Source organism: Acanthopagrus latus, chromosome 6 (genome assembly GCF_904848185.1).
Source record: "Acanthopagrus latus isolate v.2019 chromosome 6, fAcaLat1.1, whole genome shotgun sequence".
Lineage (NCBI taxonomy): Eukaryota > Metazoa > Chordata > Actinopteri > Spariformes > Sparidae > Acanthopagrus > Acanthopagrus latus.
Window position 1 is genome coordinate 27,617,355 of NC_051044.1, and position 26,951 is coordinate 27,644,305.

Below are 26,951 nucleotides of genomic sequence, written 5' to 3' on the forward strand. Positions count from 1 at the left end.
CTGAAAAGGCATTACAGGCTTTTTTCTAGCATGGTAAGTAAACAGCTGCTAATGGTAACATTGGCTAGGGACTGTGCATTTCCTTGTTTCTTACGGTAATGGCAGATAACCTTAGCTGTGTATGTGCTTCCACCAGATTTGTTCAGGTGACCAGTTGATTCATACATCACCTTTTTAATTCTGGTTAATTACTGGTAGTTCATCTCTATTGGTAATGTCAACACTGAGACTTATCAAACCAGAACATAGAAGCCAAGACTAGTCAGTTTTATTTTCATATCTCCAAATCACAAATTTGCATTTAAAGGCACTACAAACTGAACAACACATGACACTTTTCAGCACAGAAAAAAAAAACAAACAACACAACAAAAGAGCTCAGGTGTACGAACAGGTAGAGAAAGACAAGGAACTGACGTCTGTAAATATATAAAAAAAAAATATGAAGAGCTCAACTTTCTGTCTTCCACAAAGATCTCGAAAGACAACAGACTGCACTTTGGCACATGATGCAGCACTCAAAGGCAGAAGCAACACTAAAAGAGAAAAGACAAGGGTGCCATTCAAGCAGAGGAGACGAGCGACGTCAAACAGAGTCAGACAGGTAATTGTAGACAACATGTGATTTGAGATTCGAGAACGGGTTTTGAACAAAGACAAAGCAAGGAATATTCATGTTTTCCTCACAAGGATGTTTGTGGCTGTGCAAGTAGTTGGGAGTCGCATCTTAAAAGTGGCACGAAACCTCTTGGGGAGGTTCTGTCAATAGCTCTCTTACCCCTGTGATCAAAAACATGACGCTCTGAGGCTCCAATGTAAATACTATTCTTATGGATAACAAATAAAGCAACTTCTGATCAAACCCATATCAATTTCAGGATAAGATATTGAAAACTAGGTTATCCAGTAATTAGACATTGCTGGTTCGATTCCCTGGCAGCATGTCGAAGAATCCTTGCGCAAGATACCGAAACCGAAATTGTCACTGATGAGCAGGTGTGTGATTGTGTGTGAGAATGGGTGAATGTGACAAGTGTCATAAAGTGCTCTGAGCGGTCAGTAGACTGGAAAAGCGCTACAGAAATGTCCATTTACCATTAGGAGTGTGGGTACAGATAGAGATCATTTAGGGCCTTAGTCCACATAATGTTCATTCCAGCGGAAAGGTGCTGGTGGTGGGTTAGCGCTCGGGAGGCTGGAACACTTGTGCAGTGAGGAAAAAAAAAAAACACTGTGCTGGTTTTGATTGACATTCGCCAACACTATGCGAACACGGGGTTAACAACATGACAGGGAGTTTACAACACGTGACATGATGAGCACAACACCATTTAGTATGCAGCTGATCTCTGTTATGTCTGATAAAGCTCTGTATAGAAACACAAGCTCTTGCTTTATTTTCTTGGTTACCTGGGTGATGGATCCGATATCTGATTGGCTGCCTGAAAAAAAGCGGACAGTGCAGACAGGTGTCAGGCCAGATAGCATGGATGGCCTGGGCTGAGAGGAATAAACTTTCAATTTTGAAGATACAACTTATAATAAAGTGAAGTTATTATTGAGCTCAATGTTAGTCTTCAGTGTTTTTCAGTGACTGAGGAAGAATAAAAATAGAGGCCAAAACTGTTTTTTTCTAATCCGTTTAACGTGCACGTCCTTGTGTGTTCACATTGTGAGATTAAAAAGGCCAATTTATCTGATCTAGGTTGCCCTTAGAAAATAAAGCGCTGTTTGCATTCAGAGGTAAGAGGCTAACCTAGTTTTTCTAATTTGTTATCCATTATCTATGCAGAGATGGTATATCCCAGGCGTCCCACTCGCTTGCTAACATTTATAGCCAGGAGCTGCGTAGCACAGTCACAGTCCTGTGCCGTTGACCACAGAGAACAGCTGCAAGGGCAAATGCGGGTTAAGTGTCTATATCAAGGGCAGCTTGATGGTAGCCGTTGAGGCCATTCACTTCTCTTGCTCAGATTTTCCCCGCTGGTCTGGGATTGGAAGTGGAAACCTTCTCGTTAGAAAGCTGCTTGTCCGGCCTGAACCTCACCACCAGAAAAAGCAGAGGAGACGAGTATTGACAAGCAGTCTTCTTCTGGTGCATTTTAATCAGGCCCGATCTCTACAACATAGAAAATGTTGTAAGAGTTGTCGCACTTTCATGGTCAACTCCTTCCCACATCGATATTGTACAACTTCCAGCAGTCATCTAAAAACACTGATCTTTATGTAAATAGCCAGTGACCTAGTTCTTCACTGAGGTGGCCCCGTGTGCCTCTGCAGGACTTGCCAGTGGTTATGAAGTCACCCAAAGAAACCGCCAGCGCACAGCCACTGTCTCCGGGCCCTCCACGCCTGACCAGCTGCCTCCTGGAAGGAGCCTTGAATTTATCCTGAGATTTGGGAGTTGGTTGAGGTGGTTTGGCCGGAGCCCACTGTGAGTCAAAGCTCCCATGTGAGGTTCCCTTGACCTCACTGCACTGGAAGGGAGGACGTTGTCCCAGTTTGTCCCTCTTGTGGCGTCAGTTGTGTTTTTTTTTGTTTTGTTTTGTTTTTTTTTGTTTTTCTTTGTTGTTCTTTTTATTGAAGACATTTTCCACTCATGGTTAAATTCAAATTTGAGATATGAGCCACTTCAAATGTAAATATATTCCAATTTTGACAGCTCTTTCGAAATGTATTTAAAGTAAATCCAGATTACTTAAAAACTCCTCTCTGGTGCAGACATTTTACAGTCTGTGGCACAGACAGGAGACTTCTCACAATCTCACTACACTGTTCTCTCAACCAAACACAAGATGACAACCGTAATTGACATTTCTCTTTGGTGTGCCATATATGAGCCTCCAGTTAGCCTGCTGCTAGTGTGTTAGTGCTGATTGGCAAATGCAAAGCTAACAGGCTAATCCAATTTAATGAACATGGTAAATGTTTCCTGCTAAATATCAGCATGTCAGTATGGTCACTGTACGCATGCCAGCATGCTGAAGTTAGCATTTAGCCCAAAGCACAGTTGTGCTCACAGAGCCGTTAGGCCTCGTTGGACTGCCAGCCCAGATCCATTTCTTGCATCTTCAGATAGATTTTAGAAAGCCTGGACAGCCAAAGACCACATGAAATCCATTTTTTTGCAAATCAGATACAATCCATATCTGGAGGTGGTTCAAAATGTGATTTCATCTGATTCCATCGGCTCCCGCGACAGAACATCACCGGGGAAATTGGCAGGAAGAAGAATTCATGCTGCTACTAGCATTCCATGTACAGACACTGAAACTGTGGGGGTGGCACCTTGGAGGAGAAATTTCCATTTCGCTTTCACGTTGGACAGCTGCATCGCCCTCAAACAGGGTGACAATGTTATCGCAACCCATGCAGATACTGTCTGTAGGTGATGTCTGGACAAACAATGTCAGTCCAACCGAATTGCCAAGTGCGTTTCTGTGAAGCCACAGATAAGTTCAAATGTGATAGGCCATTTTTGGTATATCACTGTGGTTTGCAGAAATGTCAACTACCAATGTTAGATCCTGGCGACTTGGGCCTGCAATCTGATCACTAGCAAATGACAGTCAAGTCTTAAAGGTCTGATTAGACCTGGTATCAATTGTAAGAAAATTAAAATTGAAGCACAATAAAGCTGTGAAAGCACAGAAATACCATAGATGAGTTTTATTTTCACTGTTGTCAGGTGTGCTGAATAGCTCACATGGTGAGTGTGGATCATGAAGTATCTGATGTGACAGTATTAGAGTAGGAAGACAATCTGGTTCAGCCCCTGCTGATCACAGCCGTACACCACATTACGTGTAATTCAACCTAACAATTTCGTGGTGATGGAGTAGACAGGACAAGCTTGGAGTCAACCAGAATCCATCCGGGACTCTGTGATTTTGTAAAGATGTCACAGACCTGCCCTGTGTAGAAAAATCACTTTCTGTGACGTGGAGCGTGAGAGAAAGAGCCGAGAGTCAATGCTGCCTCAGTGGGGGTGAGAATTAGCAACAAGGGAGGTTACATAAAATCCATTCAAACAGAATTCCCCTTTAAACAACTGCAAACATTCGGATTTGAGGTCCACATCGGGTCTAAATAATGATATGCCGTTTGAGATGATAATTTCCTTTTCCTCACTTGTGCCCGCATTACAGAGTGCCTCTAAAAGCTTCGCTCCGCTGGCGTCTTCACGTAGCTCCCGCGGTGATGGATGGGGCTCGCCTCTGATCACTCCGTCTCATATTGTTCTCCGGCCACACAGGGCAGATACCCCCTCATTAATAAACCTCAGTGATTAATTTCCAAACCTCCCTCTTGTGTCCCTTCCCTTGTCGTCTGTAAAATAGGCGCCCTCCTAATTAGTGAGCACTGAACACTGCATCTATAATGCCGAGGGACAAAGGCAAGGAGCAGTGCTGCTGCTGAATAGAAATCCATGACTAGTCTGATCACTGGAGGACCTGGACGTGGCCAGAAGAGGTAGAGGTAATTCCTTCTTCAGAATCGTATATCTCTGAGTGACCTTTTAGACTTAAAGATTATGTTACAACTTTAAGTGTCTGCTCCTGATGAATGGATGCATTGAAAAGCACCAAGCTATATATGTGTGTATGTTAATGTTTCCCTTAAAAATCTGTGCTTCTCGCTGCGATGACATTTTCCTCTTCAATTAGTGAAAAACTCAGTGACATTTACCACGTTAATGATGCAACGTTCGGTGCAACAATGGCCTTGTGATGAGATAAGCCCTGATCCCAAGACTGAGGTTCAAAAACACGCAGGATTTCCCCATGTGTGTGGCAGATCACCAACGGATAGATTTTAATAACCACGGTTCACATTTGATGGCATCCTCCTTCACTCAGTGCACTAGTGCTAAATATAGCAGCGAGCTCCTGGGGAGGATTGTCGCGCTACTACCATGAACATTACTGCTGTCACTACTGAGCCTCCTGAGCTTGTATTTTCTCCTCACTTGTACTTTATTGGAGACATTAGCTTATTTTTGACCTTTTTCGCAAATCACGACTCCACGATTGAAAGATAAAATAGACCGAATGTACTCCAGGCTACACTTCTGTACATTTCAGTTGAAATAAATCATAGTTTGACATTTGGGTACATTTGATATGCTGTCCATTCTAAGAGCTAGATGCAAAGATAGATACCTCATCTCATGTTTGTCTATTAACTATGAAGCTGGAGCCCGCAAATAGATCACTTAGCCTCGCATTAGCAGCTAGCCAGAGTCCAAGAGGAACCACAAAGTCAAAGCATTATGAAAACCATCAATTGATAAAAATACAAGTGCGATCCAGACCCTGCTGAAGTGTCTCCCCGCGCTGCATTATTATACGATTTGAGGGAGTTTATCTCTGGCATTAACGTTTTTGGTGATCTGATCACAAGAGGATAACTCGTCAGTTCACACCTGGCATTATGCGTAATGACGTGCATGTCAAATGACCACTTCCCCACTATACATGCAAATATACATTGCTGGGATGAACAGACATGTTTTTTTACGCATAAAATGTATTAATTTACTGCATAACAAGTGGCGATTTGACAAGACGGCTTAAGCATTAAGAGTTAGTCCCAGACATTGTTTCACAAAGTTTAGAAAGAGTCTCGTCACAGAGATGGGGACTGGAGTTTGCGACTTGGTCTCGAGTCTCGAGTCTTGATTCAAGACTTGAGTCTTGAATCGGATTCAAGATTTGGGACTCGTGCACAATCTTTATTCTCTGTTCTGGCAGCTCAGTGGTGGAATGAACTCCCGATCAATGTCAGGACAGCAGAGCCACTCGGCATCTTCCTCATTTGTTCAGGCTTCACCCTGACCCTGCATAGAATGACTCCCAAAACAAACCAAAAAAAACCCATATATGTATGTTCTTACCCTTAGCACTTATGCACTTAAGGGATCCTTGATAAATAGCAGCTACTATACTCAGATGAGGGCTTGACAATTGATTCTAATTTATTCCCTGTTACTTTATGGACAGTGATGCGTTCTGGTTTCTTTCTAGTGACAAATGTGTTTATTGCAAGCCACTTTGGACTAAAGTGTCTGCTACATGCACTAAATGTAAATGTAACACTATAGCGGCGAGCACAACAGCTGCTGCTGCTCTCCTGTTTGTCATAAGCTTTGCCAATACGGCAGGAACTACACACAAAAGAATCGCTAAATGCAACGTTTGCTGAACGGCTGAATAGAGGATGCTGGATCGACTACATCAGACCTTATCAGGCACTTGAAAACACACCTGGGTGGGTCAGTCACTATAGATGATGTGAAAGTTAACGTCAGCGCCTGCTACACACTTAGTACAGTGTGGTACCAGCCAACCTAGAACTGATGGCAAGCAAAACATCCTAGAGGAAAGGATGGTTTTGAAGGGTTCCATTCCAAAACACAAACATTTCTTTCAGGAATAAAAGTCAGCTGATGTTTACTGTTGAACAACACAGACGACTGTATCCACAAAAATGTTCTGTTCTGTAAGAAAAGGACTGAAGATGGCCACTGACTCGTACGATATTACATTGTGAGTATTATATTCATGCAAGGAATCATTTTTGTCACACCAGGAAAGGTGCTAATTTTCACAAATGGTAGATATCTCTTTTCTGAATAAACCTGTTCGTGTTTTAATATCACCAGTTTATGGACCTGCAGTATGTTTCAGATAATTTGGCAGTGGGAGTGTTTTGCATGTAGCTACCGTAGCTCTGTATTTATGCTGCAAAGCAAAATATAATATTTAATTCTAAAAGAAAGCTTTCATTGTGTTTTTTTTTTCATATTGCATTGTAATAGCCTGTTCAAAGTGATTATATACCAAACAACCTAATCAGTGCTGATAAGTCTCTATGCTAATAGATATAGGAGTGATGATAACACGGTACATGCTTTGAATTCCTTACATATAATGATGCAGCAGATGAAAGAACACACATTACAACCACAAGAGACTTGAGACTTGTCTTGGACTCTAGCTCAAAGACTTGAGACCTGATTTGGACTTGGCAAAAAATGACTTGTGAGCATCTCTTTCTCCTAACTCAGCAACCCAGAGAAGGGAATCTGGGAGATTTCTCTTTGTCTTCGTCTCCTTGCAGTTGCTGACTGACTGTGTTGGCGTTCAGGTCCGCCATGTGCCGGAGTGCAGAATGTTCTCAAAGAGTTGTAACTTGTTGTCAGCAACTATTAGACATAGGTTACGCTGGCCATTCAAATAATACAAAAAGCATGAATGCATACACCATTTACAATGATGTCATTGGCTGTGGCAAGTGTGGCCGACCCCATGCACCCCCCACCTGAGTTACTGCTATGTTCCAAGGGTTAGGGCAAAGGCCCTGACACAAAAACAGGAGGGGTGTTAAAGTGTGTGTAAACAGTAGTTGAACTTGGAAATATAGGACCCTTGGAACATATGCCTCCTTGGCTAGTGCAAAGAGAATACAATTCACCTATTAGCAACTGTGTCACACATGATCTCAAATGCTTATTATCTTGTTTGATCATTCCATACAAAAACCAAGACTTGCTTAGGCCTATGCTATGCTAAGCTAAGCCACCCACCTATTGGCTGTATCCCTTTGTTTCGAGTTTGATTTGCAGGAAAGAGAATAAACATGTTTCCCCCGAATGTCCTCGTTCCTTTTACAACATGATTCAAGATACATGGAGCAGGGCTTCTTTCTCGAAGTGTAAGAGGAAGGGTTGCTGGACTGTGTCAGGAATGATTGCTTTGGTATTTTTTTTCCCACTAATTCAATATTCTGTATTTCAAAAACCTTTTAAATGAAGTGGCGAGTGCATGGGAGGAAGGTCAGACTCTTTTGATCTTTTATGAAAAACAGCACATTTCTGAAGAGATTGCACAAGTGAGGAGGCCGTCTCTTTGTCTCTTAAATGCACTTTTATATTGAACTCTGTGGCTCAGTGGTTCTGTGTAAAAAGACCACACGTTTATTTATTTATTTTTTACTTCATTATAAAACCCTGATACACACACTGTGTAAATGAGAAAGTATGAAGTGATCTCGAGTTATTCATCTCAACCATCTAAATACATCGCGCAAACAACTTACGGCCGACAGATTGTGCGTGCAATGATAGCGCGGAGCAAACGCTGCTGCTACAGTTCGGCCGACAGAAAACACAGCCCCACGAGTGTTCCCCGTCATTCTGATATCATTTTAATGCGAGTGTTCTGTTCAAACTTTCTGTGAAACAGCCCTCCTGTTGTGCTTGTCGCTATAATTTTAAAAATGTTTTCCTCCCCCGACACTGAAGTAACTATCCCTTTTCAAAGCCGGAATAGGCCACGAGAGCGCGAGCAGCGGTCTGCTATTGGAAAGCTTTCATGTGTTTCTCATTACAACAGGACATTCAGTGATCATTTGCATGCATAATAGATTGCATCTCATCACAGATCCTGTGGAAAAAAAAAAAAACGAACATGGAGGTCAACAAGAGGTGAGGGCAAATAAGCAGCCCCTTTTTCTGACACGTAAGCAGGGGTTTAGATCGCGCAGGACTGTGTATTACTTAAGAGACGACTTCTGGTCAGAAATAAAGAAGCGTCTTTTCTTCTTCGATGCTGCGCCTGTGAGGGGCTAATGATGGGTAAAATGCACAGCGGAGAAGGCAGCGCAAAGCCGCGCTTTGATGAATCGGGTGATTATGTTCTGAAACACTCCTTTGCTCTACAAACTGCTGTGGCATAAAATAATCCTGTTTAGATCTCGCTGACTAAAAAGGGACTGCCTGCTACTGATGTGCCAATCCCACAAGCAGAGGATTTCTGCCATTCGTGCCTGGGATTAAGGAAGGAGGTACCTTTTTAGTTCAATCAAGCTTCGCTTTGCTGTGATGTGATGTCACCGTTTATGCTAAAGTTAATGCAACTCGTTTACATATTGGATTGCAACTGATATCTGCAAAGCTCTGGCAATTAAGCGCTCTGAATAATTCAAGAGCGGGGACCTGTAGATGTATAGGTCTGCTTTAAAAATGTCGTATGTAGTGCTTAACAGAAGCTACTGTACTTTATTGATTTTCTACCCAGAGCCACGAACGCCGTGAAGGTTTCATCTGTGGAATCATGTATGTTTTCATGCTCGAGCATCACTCTGCATAATAGGAACTTCAGAGCGCGGAGTTCCTGCAAATAGATCTTTATCACCATCCATCCATCATCATTACATCTGATGAGATAGTGACAGTGTTGGAGCCAATTTAGTCTGAGGTTGGTCTCAGCTTTGATGTCCTTCACTTGTCGAATGTCAAGCTTCAATTGAGACAGCTTGACTTGGAATCTACTTGGCTTCATTACAGCTGCACGCTAATTCAGTATCACCATTAATCTTTTACAGATAAACTTGTCTCTCCACAGTTTGATAAGATGATCATATCATTTGATCGTTTTATACATTACTGATTTCTGAATATGTCTTGTTGCCCAAACAAGCTGTCTTTTTAATTCTCTGTCTCACACACTACTCAAGAGTTTTGTCTCATGTAATGTGTAACAGCTCATTGCTTTTTTTTAAAAAACATTTAGATTTTAATTATTACATCCAACAAGGAGATTAAGTTTTTTGCTGGTTTGTTTGGCAGAAAAAAGAAAAAAAAAAACCCAAAACTTATATCATAATCCACATTCACGGGTACCAGTAATATTATCGCATACACATAGTTTCTAAAAACTTGAAAGTGGTTTCATGGGAGGACTTGTGCAATTGTAACATCACCACAATTGTAATCAAGTGTTTTTCCTCGTACCAAGGTGTGACTGATCATACACTTACTCAAATCCAAATATTGTTCCACTTGAGAACTTCATGGAAGAGCTCTTTGTCCAGGAGTCTACGCATGCAGACTAGATGTCCACAGTGGACGTCTGCGCTCTCGGAGCGAGCCCTTAGTTATCTTTGTGATTAGGCTAATGATCACCATCTTGAAAAACTTACTGATATTAGACAGTGCCCTCATTAATATTGGAACAAAAAAATCAGACATGGCTGAAATAGGAAACATTTGAACAAAAATTGCTGCTAGGCCCGTGATGACTCGTTAACCCCCCTTGTACTTCTTGGTACGGCGCAGACTACGCACCCCGTTTTCTAATTCCCATTATGTAAAGTGCACAGTGCAAGAACTGGCTAAAATTAGCCGTCCTGGCTGGAATAATATTACTTCAATGGTAAATGTGTCTCATGTGTCAGTTTGTGGTCATTCGATAACACAACTCGATAAAGTGATATACATAATGTGAGAATAATATTGACAAAAACGATAAAACTTGAGGACTTAACAACGGCTATAGTTGATTCCGTACTTTAATGCCACAATTACTCAAATCACCGAAAATCAATTGACACCTAACTGACCTTGGGTCACTGGAGATCCCTGGGGATTTGGACCTGGATTTCCTAATGAAGGAGAAAGCTGTTGGCGTGTTTATGGGTCAGGCAGAAGCAGTCGAGCAGCCCACTGGCTGGAATAAACATTTTTATTAAGTTATAGTTTTAGAAAAAAATCCAACACATATTCACAAACAATGATTAACATGCACAATTTTAGTATACAAGACAAAACAGTTACTTTTCAATATGAAAATGCCATTCTACATGTCAGTATCTCACAGAGATCATTGATTAATACACCAGTATTAAGGTCGGAGAAAACACTATATAAAAAGCAATAAGGTTGTCTTTGATGGCCATGTTTTAAAAAATATATGGAAGCTATTTACACTGCACCAGGTACACTCCATTCTAGCAACAACAACCACAGAAACCAATCTAAACAAACCGACCTTGTGGATATGAACAGACACGTTGTTCTGAGATCAATACATTTCGACCATTCCAGCTGGTGGCTCCCATCACTTCTTTCATTTCCTTTAGATTGTACTTCATAGTATTTATTAAAGCACAAGGCCAGAAACAATAGTTTGTTTTCTAATGTGAGCATGAGCAGAGGTAAGAAACATTAGGCTGAATTACAACTAATTGAAAAAAATAAAATAAATACGAAAATTCTAAGAAACTGTCACACGTGAAGTAATAACTTTGTAGTTTAACATCTGGCAATGAGGTTACCTTAGTTGGATATTAACCCAAAAGAAGAAAAAAAAAAATAACACCACTTGGATCACGTATTTGCACACACAAGCTGCTTTGAGGCCCGGTCACACCAGAAAGTGGCACAGAGTTAAGCTATTCATCAGTACGTCTTTATGAAACAGGCGTTGCTAGAGGCTCGTTGACATAGTGAATACTTGCAGGGCTAGTTTAAGGGCTAATGAAGCTGTCAAGCTAATGGCTAAACACGCAGATGCTAAATCTAGAGAGTATTTGTTCTCGAGATTGTCCAACATCAAGTTTTTCTCATTTTTTATTATTATTATTATTTTTTTTTACATATTTACTAAATAAAAACCTCTACAAGCTAGCTAGTAAACCAGCTCACTGACAGTTAGCGAGCTAGCCAGCTTAGTCAATGACAGGATATTTAGTTCACACAATGTATTTGTACCACTGAAACCAGACTCAAAGTGAATCCTCGTTTGTGGAGCGTGTTGTACTCCATCTGAGGAGGGTTAAGTAAAGTGGAGTGCAACACGGCTCTGCGTTAGCTTCCCCCATGTTGAAATCCTCAGTTCCCTCAAGGGTTAGTTGAACTCCACGCAAAAAGAAAATATTTCACCAGATTTCATCTGCCCCACAAGTGAGTCGTAGCAATTAAAATGAATTGAACTTTTGCCATCAAATGTTACTGTTGTGAATGCTGGTGTGACTGGGCTTTTTTATGCTATTGGAAAGAAAGTTACAGTACCGCTGGAGCACCACAGCCCAAACGGTAGTCGTGTTTGACATTTAACTCAATAGAATCAGCCAGCCAATCAATTTCAGGTCACTGCCCCAATTCAAAGTCACAATCTACCACTGCACTACAAAATACGTGTAAAATATGTGGAAAAGAACTTGAGCAAATACAGTGAGAATTCTAGTAAAAGCAAACGGGAGGACAACAGAGAAAGAATGCCTTTGCTGTTGTCCGGTCGGGAGCGAAGCGGTGGAGGACATCTGAAACATCATTGACTGTAGCACAACAGAACAGAGTGCAATAAGAAAGCAACCATCAGTCAATCAAGCAGCTGAATTGTGACAGCCGTAATAATGGGGCAGGAAAATCAATATCCCATTGACTGGTCTGCAGCAGTCTAATCAACGGGCACAGAGCTTTATGAAACCAGTCAAGGAGCAGATAGGACAGCCTGATTATGTCGGCTGTTTGGACTTTTTACGAGGCCTCTGGGGTCTGCACACCTGTTCAGGCGGCTAAGTGAGGACATCCAGTCACCTTGCATCAATTCCTTGTGCTTTCATTCGACTTTGGGGAGGATGGGTTGGGGTGTGGTTGTGGTGGTGGTGGTGGCGGCAGTGGTGGGGAGGGGGGCTAGAGAGTGCAAAAATACAGACGACGACAGCCTTCGAGCTAATGACCTACACAGCCCCATGTTCGGCAAAGGCACAGTAATGTGTAGCAGTTCAGTTGACTGTATCCTTCCACATCCACGCGAACATTGTCAGGACCCCAGTAATCACACCTCGGCTCTTACTTGGGTGGCTTTTGACAGACTCATCCTCCTGATAAAAGGGTGTGAAAAGTAGCTCTCTCAGCAGAGTAGCAATGTCCCTTTGTTACCGTTCAGTCTGGTATGTGTCCAATAGAGGGTGATGGGGTAGGGGGATAAAATGACAGCCATGCCTTTTCGCTCCATTTCCAGTCAGGGCTCTTTCACCGTGGTATTGGCATCAATTATTCTGATGCCTTAATAGCCCATAAATTATGCCACGGATGGAGTCATACATTTATTATACCACAGACCATAAATACTAAAACCAAAATTTCCGCCATATATCTCAATCCATTGCAGCTTTTCCGAAAGCTTCCTACCCTTTTTTTTTTTGTCTCGGGTGCCCCCGGTGTACTTCTCGATGAAAATTTAATCAACATACCCTTTCCAATAATGGGCTCCCTCTACATTCTGAGCTTCCCGTCCTTCCTCGCTAATTTCTGCGGAGGGGAAAGCAAACGATGCCTCCACTGCAACATGAATCTTTCTCCTAAACGATTTGAAAAAGGAAAAAAAAAGAGAGAAAGAGAAAAAGAGTGAGCTCTGGTGAAGGCACTGTTATCCTGTAGTCCATTATGCGCCGGGGCCAGCTGGTCATCTGGGGTGTAGACGGTGCATGTTCTGTGATATGATATACGTATCTAGAACACAGGTCGTCTAAATGTAGAGGAGGAACAGTACACATGGGATCTGCTTGACTTAGTAACAACACACGTCTCTATTCTCTGCAATCCCGACTTTTTTTTTCTTCGCTAGACTGAGAATGCAGAGCGTGATAGGCATTTATTATTTAGAGGAGCATGAGATAGAGAGCAAATGCCAGGATCTATCAGAGTAATGTAGAGAGGGCCCTAAGCTCAGGAGCCAGCGGCTCTCGGAAAGACCTAATATTACACAGAGATAAGTGGGACTGAGGCACAGTTGATCAATTTGCTGTGCATCTTTTACACGTCTGACTAAGCCTCATAAAAACTTTTAAGCCTGCAATGGATGTTTAATTTGGCAAAAGCTGCGAAGAATGTGATAATTGTGGATCGTAGTTGATGTTCTTTCGATGGAATGGATTAAGATTTATTTCTAGAGACGATAAAACCACTGCATACGGGCTAATCACCTGCTGAGAAGTTGGCCTCGGGGAGACAAATTCTTGCGAATTCACTTTTTGGAAAGTAGATTTTTTTTTGATAGGATTAACAAAACCATAAAGCAAGCAGCCTCTATCACCTACTTTGGTATGGACTTTATGTGTAAAATGGGTTTTAAGGCAGTAGTATCTCCAAAGATACTCGTTAGATAAGTCATGTAGACATCGCAACTTCTGAAAAAAATGAAACCTAGAGCACGGTGGCACTTATGACGCTGGAAGAAATACCGAAAGATATCATGCACGCAAATCATCACGTCTCTATCTGATGGTCCTTTAAAAGAAAGTGGCGTGGTCCCTTTAAGAGTTTTGGCGGAGTCCGGTCCTTTCCAGTCTTCCCTGGTCCTGCCACTGAAGCCCCAGCCGCGTGCCAGTCCAGTGGAGGGTTTACACAGGACGGGCTGACTGAAGGGATGGAGGTGGGGGTGGGGGGAGGGAGGGAGGGCGCTCCGTGGGCTCTGATTAGACATCACCAGGCGGAGCAGAGCAGCCCGCTGATGAGGACCGGGGAGAGGTACAATGGGCCGAGGCGGACGGCTCCTGAACCCCGCGCTCCCATGCCTGCAACAGAAACCAGCAGAGCAGCTCGTGAAGGACCAGAAATACCCCTCTAATCAAAAGAAGAAAAAAGCGTGCAACCGGCTGCGCTGTATCCTCTAAATTTCTGACACGTAATCATAAATCAAAAGCCAGCTGTGATTCTTTTTTTTCTTTTCTTTCTTCCATGTCTACATTATTACTGGCTTTCAACAGGAGAGGCTATTTAAGCATCCTGAGAAGATAAAGTTCGTATCACATCAAAGAAAGAGAGCGGCAAACTGAGACGCCTCACAATTTTGCACCGCAGCGGGATGGGGAGCACAAGAACTGCTTTATATGCTGCGGCGCTGTGCAGCCAGTCAACAAGGAATAATAACCCAATGGCAGAGATGGATGACACCGCGCACGCATTTCTAAAAAGGTCGCTTTTCTCGCACTTGAAATAAGTCTATCACACATGGTTGGAAAGGGATGCAATGAAGCCAAATTAAATGTTGTCTCTGAATTATTGAATCCTCACTTGAGCTTTATCCACGGTCAAAAAAAAAAAAAAAAAAAAAAGAAAGAAAGAAAATTGTACAAAGAGGCAAAGGCAACAGTACACTCACTTAATTTATGGATGTGAATGGGTTCACTGCCCACACCTTCACCGCCCTCACTCATGGCCTTGATCTGAATGAGATAGTTGTCGTTGGCGGAGAGGCTGAGCTCCGCAGTGGTTTTGTTGGTCAAGATAGTGCTGATGTCGTTGTTGCGGTGTCTCTTAAGCAGCACCTGAGGCGGGAGAAGGGCGACCCAGAGAAATGAGCCAATGCAAAAACTGTCACCCTTGATTGTGGAGATAAATCAGGGCTTTGCAGGGAACTGGGACCTACCAGATATCCAGTGACCTTTGACTCCGTCTCCACAGCAACGACAGGATCCCAGTGCAGCGTGAGGGTGGAGCCTATCATGGTCCACTGGATGTTGAGTGGAGCCCGATCTGGAGCTAGATAAAGAACCATAGGTAGAGACGTTCTGCATATGACGTGATGCATGTATACAGAAGAGTGTAGTATAAGCGTGCCGAAGAGTATTACAGCGGTGCAACTGCTTCGTACAGAAGCTCCACTTGGACAAACTATCATCTTGTCAGTCTGAATAATAGATGGAGGCTGCAGCGGAGCACCCTCGCTAATGAAGACGGAATGAATTCCAAGGTGGCCCTGAGACCGCCACACATTGCAACTCAGGAAAAAAAAACAAAAAAAAAACATGCAAATGGACGAAATTAAGAGAACCTCAATATGTGTGCTGCATTCACATTTCTTCATTTGAATCCGTTTAGTCTATTTGCACATAGGGTTTTTCTTCTTTTAGCGTTGCTGTGTATGCAGGGCCACCTAGGGCTGGGTGGTAAGGCCTTCAATCACATCACAGTATTTTCAGGCTATAGCGATATATGTCTCAGTATTTTGATATCTCCTCAAATTCATAAATGCTAGGACCGGGCAATATAATCAAATATCAGGAAATGTTTCAGAAAATGGGAGGGGAAGAGTTCTTCCTGGACTCAAATTACGCTTGTTAGAGGTGCTCTTGGATAGAGATATATGTAGACTCACAAGAAAAACTCAAAGGCACTCTCTTTTAACCATTAAAATGTCTTCATTGTCACGGCATCATCATGCCAGTATCCAAAATACAAATGTGCCCTCATGGATGCCCCTATGGTAGATTAAAAAAAATGATACAGTACCCTCTAGGATGCCCTTCTACTGAGACAAGTGTGACAAAAAAATGCCCACTGAGGTATAAATATATCCTGACTTTCTGGTCGCTGCTGCCCAGCCGCATACAGCTGGTACCCTTCAAACTTTTTCACCCCATGCTTCTCAAAGATACCGAATCCACTTCTGGTTTTAACTACGTGTATCACCACATAATTGACCTCAACCGATACCTCAGTATTGTAGCAATACTGCATGGATAATTATCAGTACTTTCATAAAAAACTTAACGCATTGAGATCATATCACAGTATAACAATATCCAAAAACATTATATAAACTCTTATCATGGTACTGACGCAGTAACATTGATATACTGCCCGCCATAGAACTCTCACTATTTTAGAAAAATGAAATGGTAGCGTCAAGTACTGTATGGTCACTGGCAGCAAATCTCTGGCCGCAGGAAGTGAAAAAGAGATGTGGCCGCGGGAATCTGGACGCCTGCTATCATGAAACACGAGCATACTGTGGTTACTCTTTCACTCACATCGTGTCTGTGAGCTGAAATCCCTAAATTTGAAGAAACTAGCTGGCGCAGCACTTGTCTAGTTCTGCTTCAACATCACTTGTCCATCTTAAATTGTCACTGCAGCTCCATTCCACTCAGCCCACTGATTTATCTTCTCTTCGTTTTTTCCCCAAGGTAAATGGAAAGCTGGCTTGTCAGATTGGATTTTGTGAGCACAAGCGGCAAAGCTGAAGAAATGCTACGCCTATCACGCTGAGGACAGTGCGACGTCATCTGAGGGAGACATGGCTCATGAGCGAGGACCCCTTTAGGACTGATTTGAATGCCCCTGTGGGACGGACTCACGTGGTTTCTTTGTGGTGGAGTTGATGGGCGCCGACTGTGGCCCGGGGCCAGCCGTGTTGAAAGCAGCCACAGAGAGGTAGTACACTGTGTTCGCTTTCAGCCCCGTGATGTTCACCAGCGTGTAGTTTCCAGATATGCGCACTTTGCCAACAGTGTCAGGCTTGGTGTCATCTTCCCAGTACACGATCTATTGGGCAGGAAAAAAAAAAAAAAAAAGAGAGAAGAAAAATCACAATCGTGGGCACAAACAAGCCGGATCCTGGTGGTGCATTTCACTGCATTATTGAAATTCATATTCCATCATGATATCTGAAATGCTGTTTGTATTACAAAGGGGGAGGGAGGGAGAGAGAGAGAGAGAGTGATGATGAATAATAAATTCTTCACTAGTGGAGTCTCAATTACTGATGCACATCCTCTCAACCCGAGAGGCAGGGCATTAGAGGGTCATATGATAACTGACCAAGGCAGAGGGATTCGAGATTACTGCCAGCTTTGGTCACGAAAACAATCTCACCTCTTAGTTTTATCAGAGGATGCAAGACACTTGAAGCTCAGAGGTCCTGATTACATCTTACAGATATTTCAAAAGGCTTTATGGGTTCCAACAAATTAGCGCTTTCTAAAGCAAAGCAGGATTCTGTTTGACAAGATGCAGAGTTTGCCTCCCTTCAGGCTATCCGCCTCAAATTAAGGGTGCAGGTGAAGAGATATTTGATAAAGCAAATAGACTAATTTGCCACTCGCTTTGGGTCATCTTTAATATTCATGTGTCTGGTATTAAGTGACATAAGAGTTAAGTCAATAAATAATTTAACTGAAATGTGAAGTCGGCCCTCGGGGGGAAAAGCCTGCTATAAATTATTTCATTTCAAATTTGTTATCAATTACTGCTGTGTATGATAAGCACCAGAGTTCAGTTTGCGGTAATGTAATCTTTTGAGCAATAATAATGATTACATTAAACCCAAACTAGATTGCATTCGCAGCCGCTGTCTAATTAGAGGCTGAGCGCCATGCATGTGCCGTCCACAGCTCCCGGATCTATACTGCTGGTGGCCTACTGAGATTCAGCGGCTTAAATCCACTTCAGGACCGCGTTTGGAGAAAGAAGCTGTGTTTCTGAAAGGACAATGTGGCCACTGCTATGGCAACTGGAGAGCTTTGTGCTGAGGGCCAGAGGTGACAGATATTGAAAGAGCACCGGGGGAGAGAAGGAAAAAAAAAATAAAAAAACAACAGCAAAGCCCTCTTTGCATTCTTGAAAGGATGAGGGATTTTATTTTCCTCTAGTGGGTTTGCTGTTGGCACACCAAAGCGTTGAGGTCATTTCATGATATTATTAAGCCTAAAACAAGCTCTTTGCAGAGATACATGAGAAGATATAGTAGAATATAATGATTTAAAAAAAGAGAGAGAGAGAAAACTAATTTTAAGAACAGTGAAGGGAACGGTTATGAGCTGATAAACAAGGCACAGAGAAAAGCCCAATTATCATGTTATTTGAGAAAAAGAAAAAAAAAAAAAAGATTTTGCAGAGAGTCACAACGTACCTCATATCCAAGCACTCTTTCAGGGATGGCAGGGAGAGCTTCCCAGATCACTTCAATTTGCACTGCAGACACACTTCTAGTCCTAACCCTCTTAGGAGCCACACTGGGGACTGCAGAAATAGAGCGCTGGTGAGAATCCCAGAGACTCCTCCAACACATCACACACACTAATAGCAATAAGAGGCAAGGCACAGACCTGTAGTTTCACTGAAAAGCTATTTCCCCTGCTCTCTTTTAATGGATTCTGTGACTGACATAAGGGAAGACTATCTGCCCAGCAAATTCAATTAACAGGATACCTCCCTGACAGCGCGGTGTGGTGAGTGTCTGCTAGGATTTCCTGTAATCTACCAGCATGATAACTAATATCAAGTTGACATTCCCGACTTGAGAGGGGAGGGAAATAACAGCACAAGTCATTTCATCATTACTATTCCAAGGTCGTGGTTGTAAGGAGAGAGATTAAAGCTTATTTAAGCGTCGCTCTCTGCCACCGGGCTGTGAAGTCAGTGCCGTACCTTCCTCTGCTGAAAACACGGTGCCAATGGAGCTGAAGGGCCCCTCGCCACGGTTGTTGTATGCCCCCACCTTCACGTCAAATGGCGAGAAGGGTGGGATGGTGTCGTTGCGGAAGACGTAACGAGCCACGCCAGGCGTGGAGATCACCGCTCTCGTCCACGTGACCGTGCCCACGGGCCTGAAGGCAATGATGTATCCAAAGCCCTCTCCATTCTGCAGTTCCTCGGGAACAGGCTGGGAGCAAAACACAAAACTATAGTGATATTAAAACGCATACAGACAAAGAAACAGACAGGCCCGTCTCTGCGCTGTACCTCCACAAGGGCTTCTGTGATTAGACGCAGCCCTTTTCTTTGCCGTTACCGCCCAGAACACTTCAAAATCACCTTCCGCCTTATCTTTCCCTGCTGCATGGCTATGTAATTGTGGCTAAAGTGCAAAACTCTTCAGAGGAAGTGCTCTTTCTCCCTGCTTTCGGAGGGAGAAATGGCACTCCGAGGCAGAGCCGGCGGAGAGGTGTCTCGCTCTAATGTGGGTCATAAAATTGCTCCGTTCAATTCTGCACAATTAAGCAAAACCATTACTCGGCTATGGAGAGAACAGTAAAATGTGACAGATGACTTACCTCCCATGTTATCACTAATTCAGACTTTGTGCCGCCTCCACCCCCGACATCAGTGGGAGCTGTATCAGGAACTGAGAGGTAAAGCCCAGAGGGGAGCAATTAGAACACAGTTTACAAAGCCCAATGACAAGCCTCAACCATACCAGTAGCCTTATGACAACAAGGACGCCTGCTGCAGATACTACCCTCTGTGTTACACCCCACCATCCCCTCACTATGCGCAAACACTGCACAAAATAATGAATTACTGAAACTGCCCACATGTCACTGTGCATCAACGCCAAGCCGGGATCTGTAGTATTTTGCCAACGACATTCAACTCAACCCACTCCATTCCTGTTCCCACTCAGCTGTTTGTGCACTGCAGTGTGATGGCAAAGCTGATAGTGGAGGTGGAGGAGCACTCGTGCGCGTCCTTATAGTATCCTTTAGTAAGTGGAGCATCACATTTTATGAGTCAGCAAAGGGTTTTTGCAGCATTTATGTGTGCATGGCCGTCTATTAGGGCTGAAAGCTGGAGAGTGAGATCCCGGGACGGCTGGCTTGTACGTGGCTGCGCGTTCATTCATTGACGACAATGAACCGAAACAGAGACGCCCTACTGAACCTGAAGTTGTTGTTGTTGTAGCCGTATTCCAGACATCGAAATGCCATTAGCACAGTAGTTTAACTTCTGAAGCAGCGCTGTGGAACTTCCGTGTTGCCCTGTATCCGATTGTTTATGTTAACAGACATCTAATCTATGGAGAGGGGCACTGAGAAGAGGAACTCAAGAACTAAATAATCATCCGTTGGGGACTGCGGTGGATAATCGGAACTGAGTCCAAACACATCCACCGTCCAGCAGCATTCATTTCCCTTTCTTTCTGTATCCAGTCTATGTTCTGGTGCATGTAAAAGATCTTGAAAATTAAAAAGAATAAACCCTGCACCAAGAGATTCCAATACCAGTATAGGAAATGCCACCCATACTGCTCAAAATGCAGGTATCTGTATTGTGCAAATATACAAGTATATGCACCGATCTGGAACCGCGTAATTTAGCATCGGGACCTTGCTACTCCCCAGGTAGCTCCGTTAGCTCTGCTTAATGTCACACACCGGAAATCAGCCCTTCTCCGCTGCTGTAAAAGCCAACACGGGAAGCTCCTGGCAACTACTGTTTTCAGAGCAGCGAAGAAGCGACATTTAAGCTATTTGGCAGTATCTTAACCCTTACCAGTGATACGGGGACGTGTTCAGTATGCAAGGCTGCAATTTGGAGAGGTGCTGCTAATTCTGAACCTGCTCTCCCCAGACTTTATGAGACAGTGAGGGAACAACTGGAGGCTGAAAGATGTGCCGGCAATCAGCTTTACAACTGACATTTGGACCTCTGACGTGTGCCCCAAGTCTTTGCTGAGTCGACACACTGGATGGACGCAGTATGGCTACAACATTTGCCCTTCAAAGTGCCGTTCTGCAAGCAAACAAGTTCCATGAGTTTAAAGATACTCATGGAACTTGTTTGCTTGCAGAACGGCACTTTGAAGGGCAAATGTTGTAGCCATACTGTGAAATGAATAAAATGACTTATTCCTAGATCTATTTAGGTTGCTGCTGCACTACTGTTTTAAACTGTTCTATTTAAATGGTTTTTAAAGGAATTTGTTACTTTTAAAATAGATAATAAACAATTTTGTATGGTAATCATTCTCTGCAAGGTTTTACCTGAGCCAGGACATACAACAATGATAGCAATCATATCACTTACATACAGGGTTAGTAGTATACACAGCTCTTAAAAAAAATAAATCTGCTATTAAACATATTTATCAATACTAGTATTGAATCAGTACTCAGTATTGGCCAATGTCCAAAGCCCAGGTATCGGAATTTGTATCTAGTAGGAAAAAATGGTATTGGAACATCTTTAATTTATACCTAGTGGCTAGTTTGGCACTTAAAAATTAATTTAGCGCAGCTGCGAAGTTGTTGTTAGTGGTGCTGGGTCAGGTATGTGTGAGCCGACCAATCAAAGGAGATTCATGGGGGGGCCCTTAAAGAGACAGAAGCTAAACAGAGCATTTCAGACAAAATATAGTGCACTGGGCAGTATGAGAAAACTGATGTGTTTTATGAGTATTAAAGCATGTGAACCTATTCTAGTAGTAACAAGTAAATAATACAATTATGCAACTGAAAATGAGCATAAAATGTTCTCTTTGAATGAAAGTCATTGGGATGATTATGATAAAAATCCTCTGTTGACGGGGGTGCACACACACACACACACAGCCTTCTCACAAATCATAATATTTCTGATGTACGTCGAGTTTGGCTTCTTTGACTTTTCTCCACAGTTTCACAGCTTGAAATGTCAATTAAAATGCAGCTTGAGTCCTGAGCGTCATCAGTGCTGTCGGGACATTTTTGTTTTCATCAGATGATCAAACACACAGCAATGTGACTTTTTCCACCTCAGAAGGTAGTGTAAAGGAAATTTCTGCTCTACCACCACATAGCAACTAAAGATTAACAGTTAAAATCAGCAAATTAAGGAAAACATCATAACGAATTAACTTTAGTATGGTGGATGAATATAATTCCTGAAAGATTGCGATATAGAACCAGTAAGTTATCATTTTAAAATCAAAGCTTGCTGTTTCAATGCTGTTGTCAACATGTGTATGTGTGTGCAAGGTGAAGTATTTGGTTTCACATACTGGCATCCTCTGTCCTGGTCTTAGCCGAGGCCGGGCTGGGCTCTCCCAGGCCTACAGCGTTGCGGGCCACCACCCTGAACTCGTACTCCACCCAGGCGTTCAGACCCACCACTGCGGCTGTCAGCATGTTACCATTGACTACCTCCGGCACTGCAGAGTGGAAATGAGCTCTTTAGAAAACAAGCCTGCCTCCCAACTGGACTCAAATTGAATCATTAATAAATAAAAAGTACCCGGATAAATACTACAAGGGGATAGGAGGAGTGTTTAATCATACCTGTGTCAACAGCCTGCCAGCCCACTGTGAAGGGTGTCCTTGCCTGAATGATGTAGCCGGTGATGGGGCTGCCGTTGTCCCTTCCGGGAGTCCAGGAGATCTGGGCCGTGCTGTCTGTGATCTCTTCCACCGCCACCTTGTCCGGAGGACCTGGCGGACCTAAATCAATCAGACAAAAGGAAGGGTGAACCTGTGGTGTTCATCCATTTCAAGAGGCCTCCCCTGATCAAACTCATAAGGATTTCTGCACCTTGTTACACATCAAGGCCATCGCGCTCCCTTTAATTAAAGGCTGCATCCTTGGTGTGTGCATGCAGGGGCTTTCATTCACGGCATGTGTGATGTGCAGCGCTATGAAGAGATTACTGAACATAAGAAAAGCAGCAGTGGAGGGAGACAGTGAATGGGATCATTTATGAGCAAAAGAAAACGAGGGGCTACATGGGAGCAGACACTAGCGAGGAGAATAAAAGAGAGTTAATACAAAGAGAGATGGGAGTGTTTGTGACTGCTACACGCTCCGGCTTTACCATGTTGCTGCTGTTTGCACTACTGCTCAATTATTCAAATGCTTTCCATGATATTTTCCCGATGTGTAAATGAGCCAATTATAGTCATTTTCTGTGATAAACATTGCCTTCTCAAAGCACCTGGGACAGCTATTACAGTTTGTTAAGGGCATGAATACCAATGTAAATCACCAGAGAAAAGCCCACACAGTACACCAGATACACTAAGCTCATATCAACGAACCTCAGCCCGAAGTCATGCATGCCAGTCTGAGTGAGTGAGTGAGCGAGTGAGCGAGTGTGTGCCATTGTTGCAAATTTAAGCAACACACATATAATGTAAACAGGAGCTGACAGAGTCAAGACTGAGGTAGCATCCATTCTTGCTTTGCTTCGCTGTTTATTTACAGGAAGCCTCGGGGATTTTTCACATCTCTCTTTGAGTACTTGTACAGACACTTCAATGCCACTTCATTTTACTATGTATATATATATATATATATATATATATATATATATATATATATATATATATATATATATATATATATATATATATGTATCTATATATATATATATATATATATATATATATATATAACCTCTATATAAAGACATACACACATCCACATATATGAAATAAAAAATAAGGGTATTCACAAACTAGCATTCAAAAGAAAGCTTTTGAAATCAGTTGGATCTCTTACCTTTGACAACCAAGATGGCAGATGTGGATAGGCTCTCCACATCGGTATCAATAACACACACATATTTCCCTCCATGGTTCAGCTGGATGTTCCGAATCATCAGATCCCCTGATATAGTCTGGAAGGGATGGTTGAAAGAATAAATAAGGCTAAGTAAGATATGTAGTGCTATTTCATCACTTAGCTTTTGGCTCTGGGATGTTTGAAACATTTATAATGCTTTGCACAATCACATCGTCTCCAGGCCACTGGTTTTTGCATCTCTTCAAACACCAACAACAGACATGGCAGATGTACTCTGCACAAATAATGCTATTGGCTGCCCTTCAGGCGCTACCCGTCCAACCAGCGCCCACCCGACACAAACAGCTACCAGCTATACACGGGCCACGCAAAACAAACAGCGTCTAGTTAATTGGCAAGACAATCCTAATTATTCTGTAATTACACAAGCTCAAGCAAGATATGAGTATAACTCCCAGTGTAAAGAACAAATATCATTTTACATAAGTAGGATGAATGTGGTGGGCATGAGGGAGCACAACAAAACATCAACAAACTCTGAATCAACTTTCTCATCTGTCTGAGGACAGATGTATTTGTGGAAAATCTTTAAAGGAATGATGCTGGTGTTTTGAGCTTTTTCCTTATTGACAACAAATCCAGAAGAAAAAACAAAAAAACAAATCCACAGACCCGCTGCATCTTCCCTACCTTTTCTGTTGCATTGGTTATTATCAGGGCCCATATTTAGCATTTTTCAGACTGCCATTTACTGTGATTTTTCTGTCAGATTGTCCACTAATCCAAAAATGTGCAATTTCGGGTATGACGCAACATCCTCTCACACTACGTCCCACCCACGACAATATCTGATTGGTAACAGGTCACAACTAATAAGCCTATTAACACTGAATAATCCAAATCCTCAAAGTAACTAGTAGCTAAATGTATCAAATAAATGGCGTGAGGAGTATAAGGTATAAAATAAAGTACCTCAAAATTGTTCTTAATAAAAAGAACTTAAAACATGTTTTTTGCAGCAAAGACTTGCCATCAGTCTTGATGTCTACTAATCGTATCGTATCAGTATAAGCAAGAAATTAAGGTCACAATTTAATTTAAAATATAAGCACTGAGGTCATTGCCATTGTTGAACACATCTGGATCTGTAAGGATCGACAGATCATTTATTTATGCTCTGAAACTCTCCCCTTCAACAATAAATAACAAAAGACAGAAACTCAGTTTGTTACAAAGTTTTGTTTTCCCAAATCTGTCCTGAGGAAACCCTCTCCCCAAACAAATCAATATATGATCTCTGTCAGCTCTCATTTTAGTTCTTGCCCCATGAGTACACCCCCTTCTTCTTATACAAATCAATTAAGGATCCCTCAAAAACAAAATAAACCCTACATCACCTCACCTCCAGTACCAGTCAGTCGATCGTCTTCGTTCACACAGAGTAAGTGTGTAAGTGGAGCTGCGGGCTAGCGGTATTCTACTGTACTGTAGCTGTGTTTTTTTTGCGTACAAGCCGGCACACGGGAGGCTGACAGCGATACTGCATTTGAGTTCATGCTAAAGTTGAAAGCAAATTCTGATCTTTTTTTTTTTTTCTTATCATTTAGAATCGGAAAAAGGTGATACACCAGTCACTGATGTTTTGTTTATGTTTCTAAGTTCTGGGCTGAAAATAGAATTTTAAGGCACAGAGAAAAAACAGACTTAAGCTGACAATTCTGAGAGACACAGATCAATTCAAAATGGTTCTTTAATTTCAACTCACACAGGTTCACCCACAGCTAATTTGGACTATTTGTGACCGAAAGATAGTTGAGAAAAACATAAAACGGCACCAGCCTGTTCCTTTAAAACTACATAATGTATTCCAAGGTAAAACATAACACCGCGTAAGAACATATTTTAGCGTTATTCCGCTCACATTTTGACTATACATGAGAACCACCTTTTTGAAAGTCACCTCTTAAAGTGCCTGTCATGAAGCATGTCAGCCTGTCGAAAGTAGTGTGTTGCTTTAGAAATGAGACACCTAAGGGGCGAGCCAGGTAAGACTCTCTGCTGCCATAGCAGATTTCATCATCCCCGGCAGCTGGTGATCAGAGCTCCACTCTGGGCTGGCAACCGGGCAAAAAAAAAAAAAAAAAAAAAAGCCAGTGGATCTCCACCTCTCTAAAGCACCTGACAAAGCAGCGCCGAGCCGAATGGCACTTCTGTGCAGCCACGGGCTAAAGAGGCTGCCTCTCCTGCTCTCTTTTCTCCTTCCCCCTTCCTTTCATCTGCTCTCCTTTCACCTGACAGTTTTTACACACGGCTCTGCCATGTCTGATTCTCTCTGCTATGTCAGCCACCACCTGGCCGACCTGAGAGCTCGCGAGCGAGAGCAAGGCGTCCTGCCTTGGCAGGAAGGGTGTGATGAGGCAGATTTGCTTTAATTATGTTAATTAATTCATCAGAAGCTGTTGAGCAGGGGGCTGGTAATCTCTCTGGACAGGGGAAACAGATTCTGTGAAAACTATATCTCATTATGTGCCTTTGCACCGTTCAATGTCAGTGGTAATTGCTGTTTGCATGCGCGGAGATATGAATTTGGCATGTCCGAAAGACAATAAAAGCAATTATATGTAATGTCAACCATTAACTAGTGAATAGCAGAGATCAGACCGCTGACCTTGGGTGATAAATGGCACCATAAAAAGCAAAAAGAGTTGAAAGTTATTTAATAGAGGCGAGCTCTGAATGTTTTACTGTGCCCTTCAACAAAAGGAACAACTATTCACCAAAGAGTCCTCAGTTATTCTCATTCCACCAGAATAGAGATTTTATATGAGCGTTTACTGGTGCCAGGCCTGCCCTTGGTGAATCACAGGCAGCTCATTACTTAATTATTTTGGGGCTCAAGATTCATAAATAGGTATGCAAATTCAATTATGGCAGAGGGAGATGATAAGGAAAATGTTCTCCCTTGAGGTAAGGGGATTAGAAGTTGAAAGGATGAAAAATATAAAGACTTCATAAATGGAGACCCTCTGCACGACTGAAATGGCATTTCAACAATATACCTTCAGAAGTGCAACACACGGCACCTCATGCAGCCCATTCGAAA

General features: G+C 42.6%; 1 protein-coding gene across 2 annotated transcripts in view; it reads right to left on the minus strand.

Moving 5' to 3' along the window:
• Positions 1-10,517: 10,517 nt before the first annotated feature.
• Positions 10,518-26,951, minus strand: part of cntn3b (contactin 3b) — a 60,855-nt gene continuing 44,421 nt past the window's right edge. For both annotated transcript variants that reach the window (XM_037102406.1, XM_037102407.1), the window contains exons 14-23: positions 23,825-23,942; positions 22,609-22,767; positions 22,332-22,481; positions 19,627-19,697; positions 19,001-19,235; positions 18,483-18,592; positions 16,930-17,116; positions 15,219-15,331; positions 14,952-15,117; positions 10,518-14,364 (exon numbers count right to left, since the gene is read on the minus strand). In XM_037102406.1, coding sequence (XP_036958301.1) covers positions 14,273-14,364; positions 14,952-15,117; positions 15,219-15,331; positions 16,930-17,116; positions 18,483-18,592; positions 19,001-19,235; positions 19,627-19,697; positions 22,332-22,481; positions 22,609-22,767; positions 23,825-23,942 — 1,401 coding nt within the window. In that variant the 3' untranslated portion in view covers positions 10,518-14,272. The remainder of the gene's footprint in view (positions 14,365-14,951; positions 15,118-15,218; positions 15,332-16,929; positions 17,117-18,482; positions 18,593-19,000; positions 19,236-19,626; positions 19,698-22,331; positions 22,482-22,608; positions 22,768-23,824; positions 23,943-26,951) is intronic.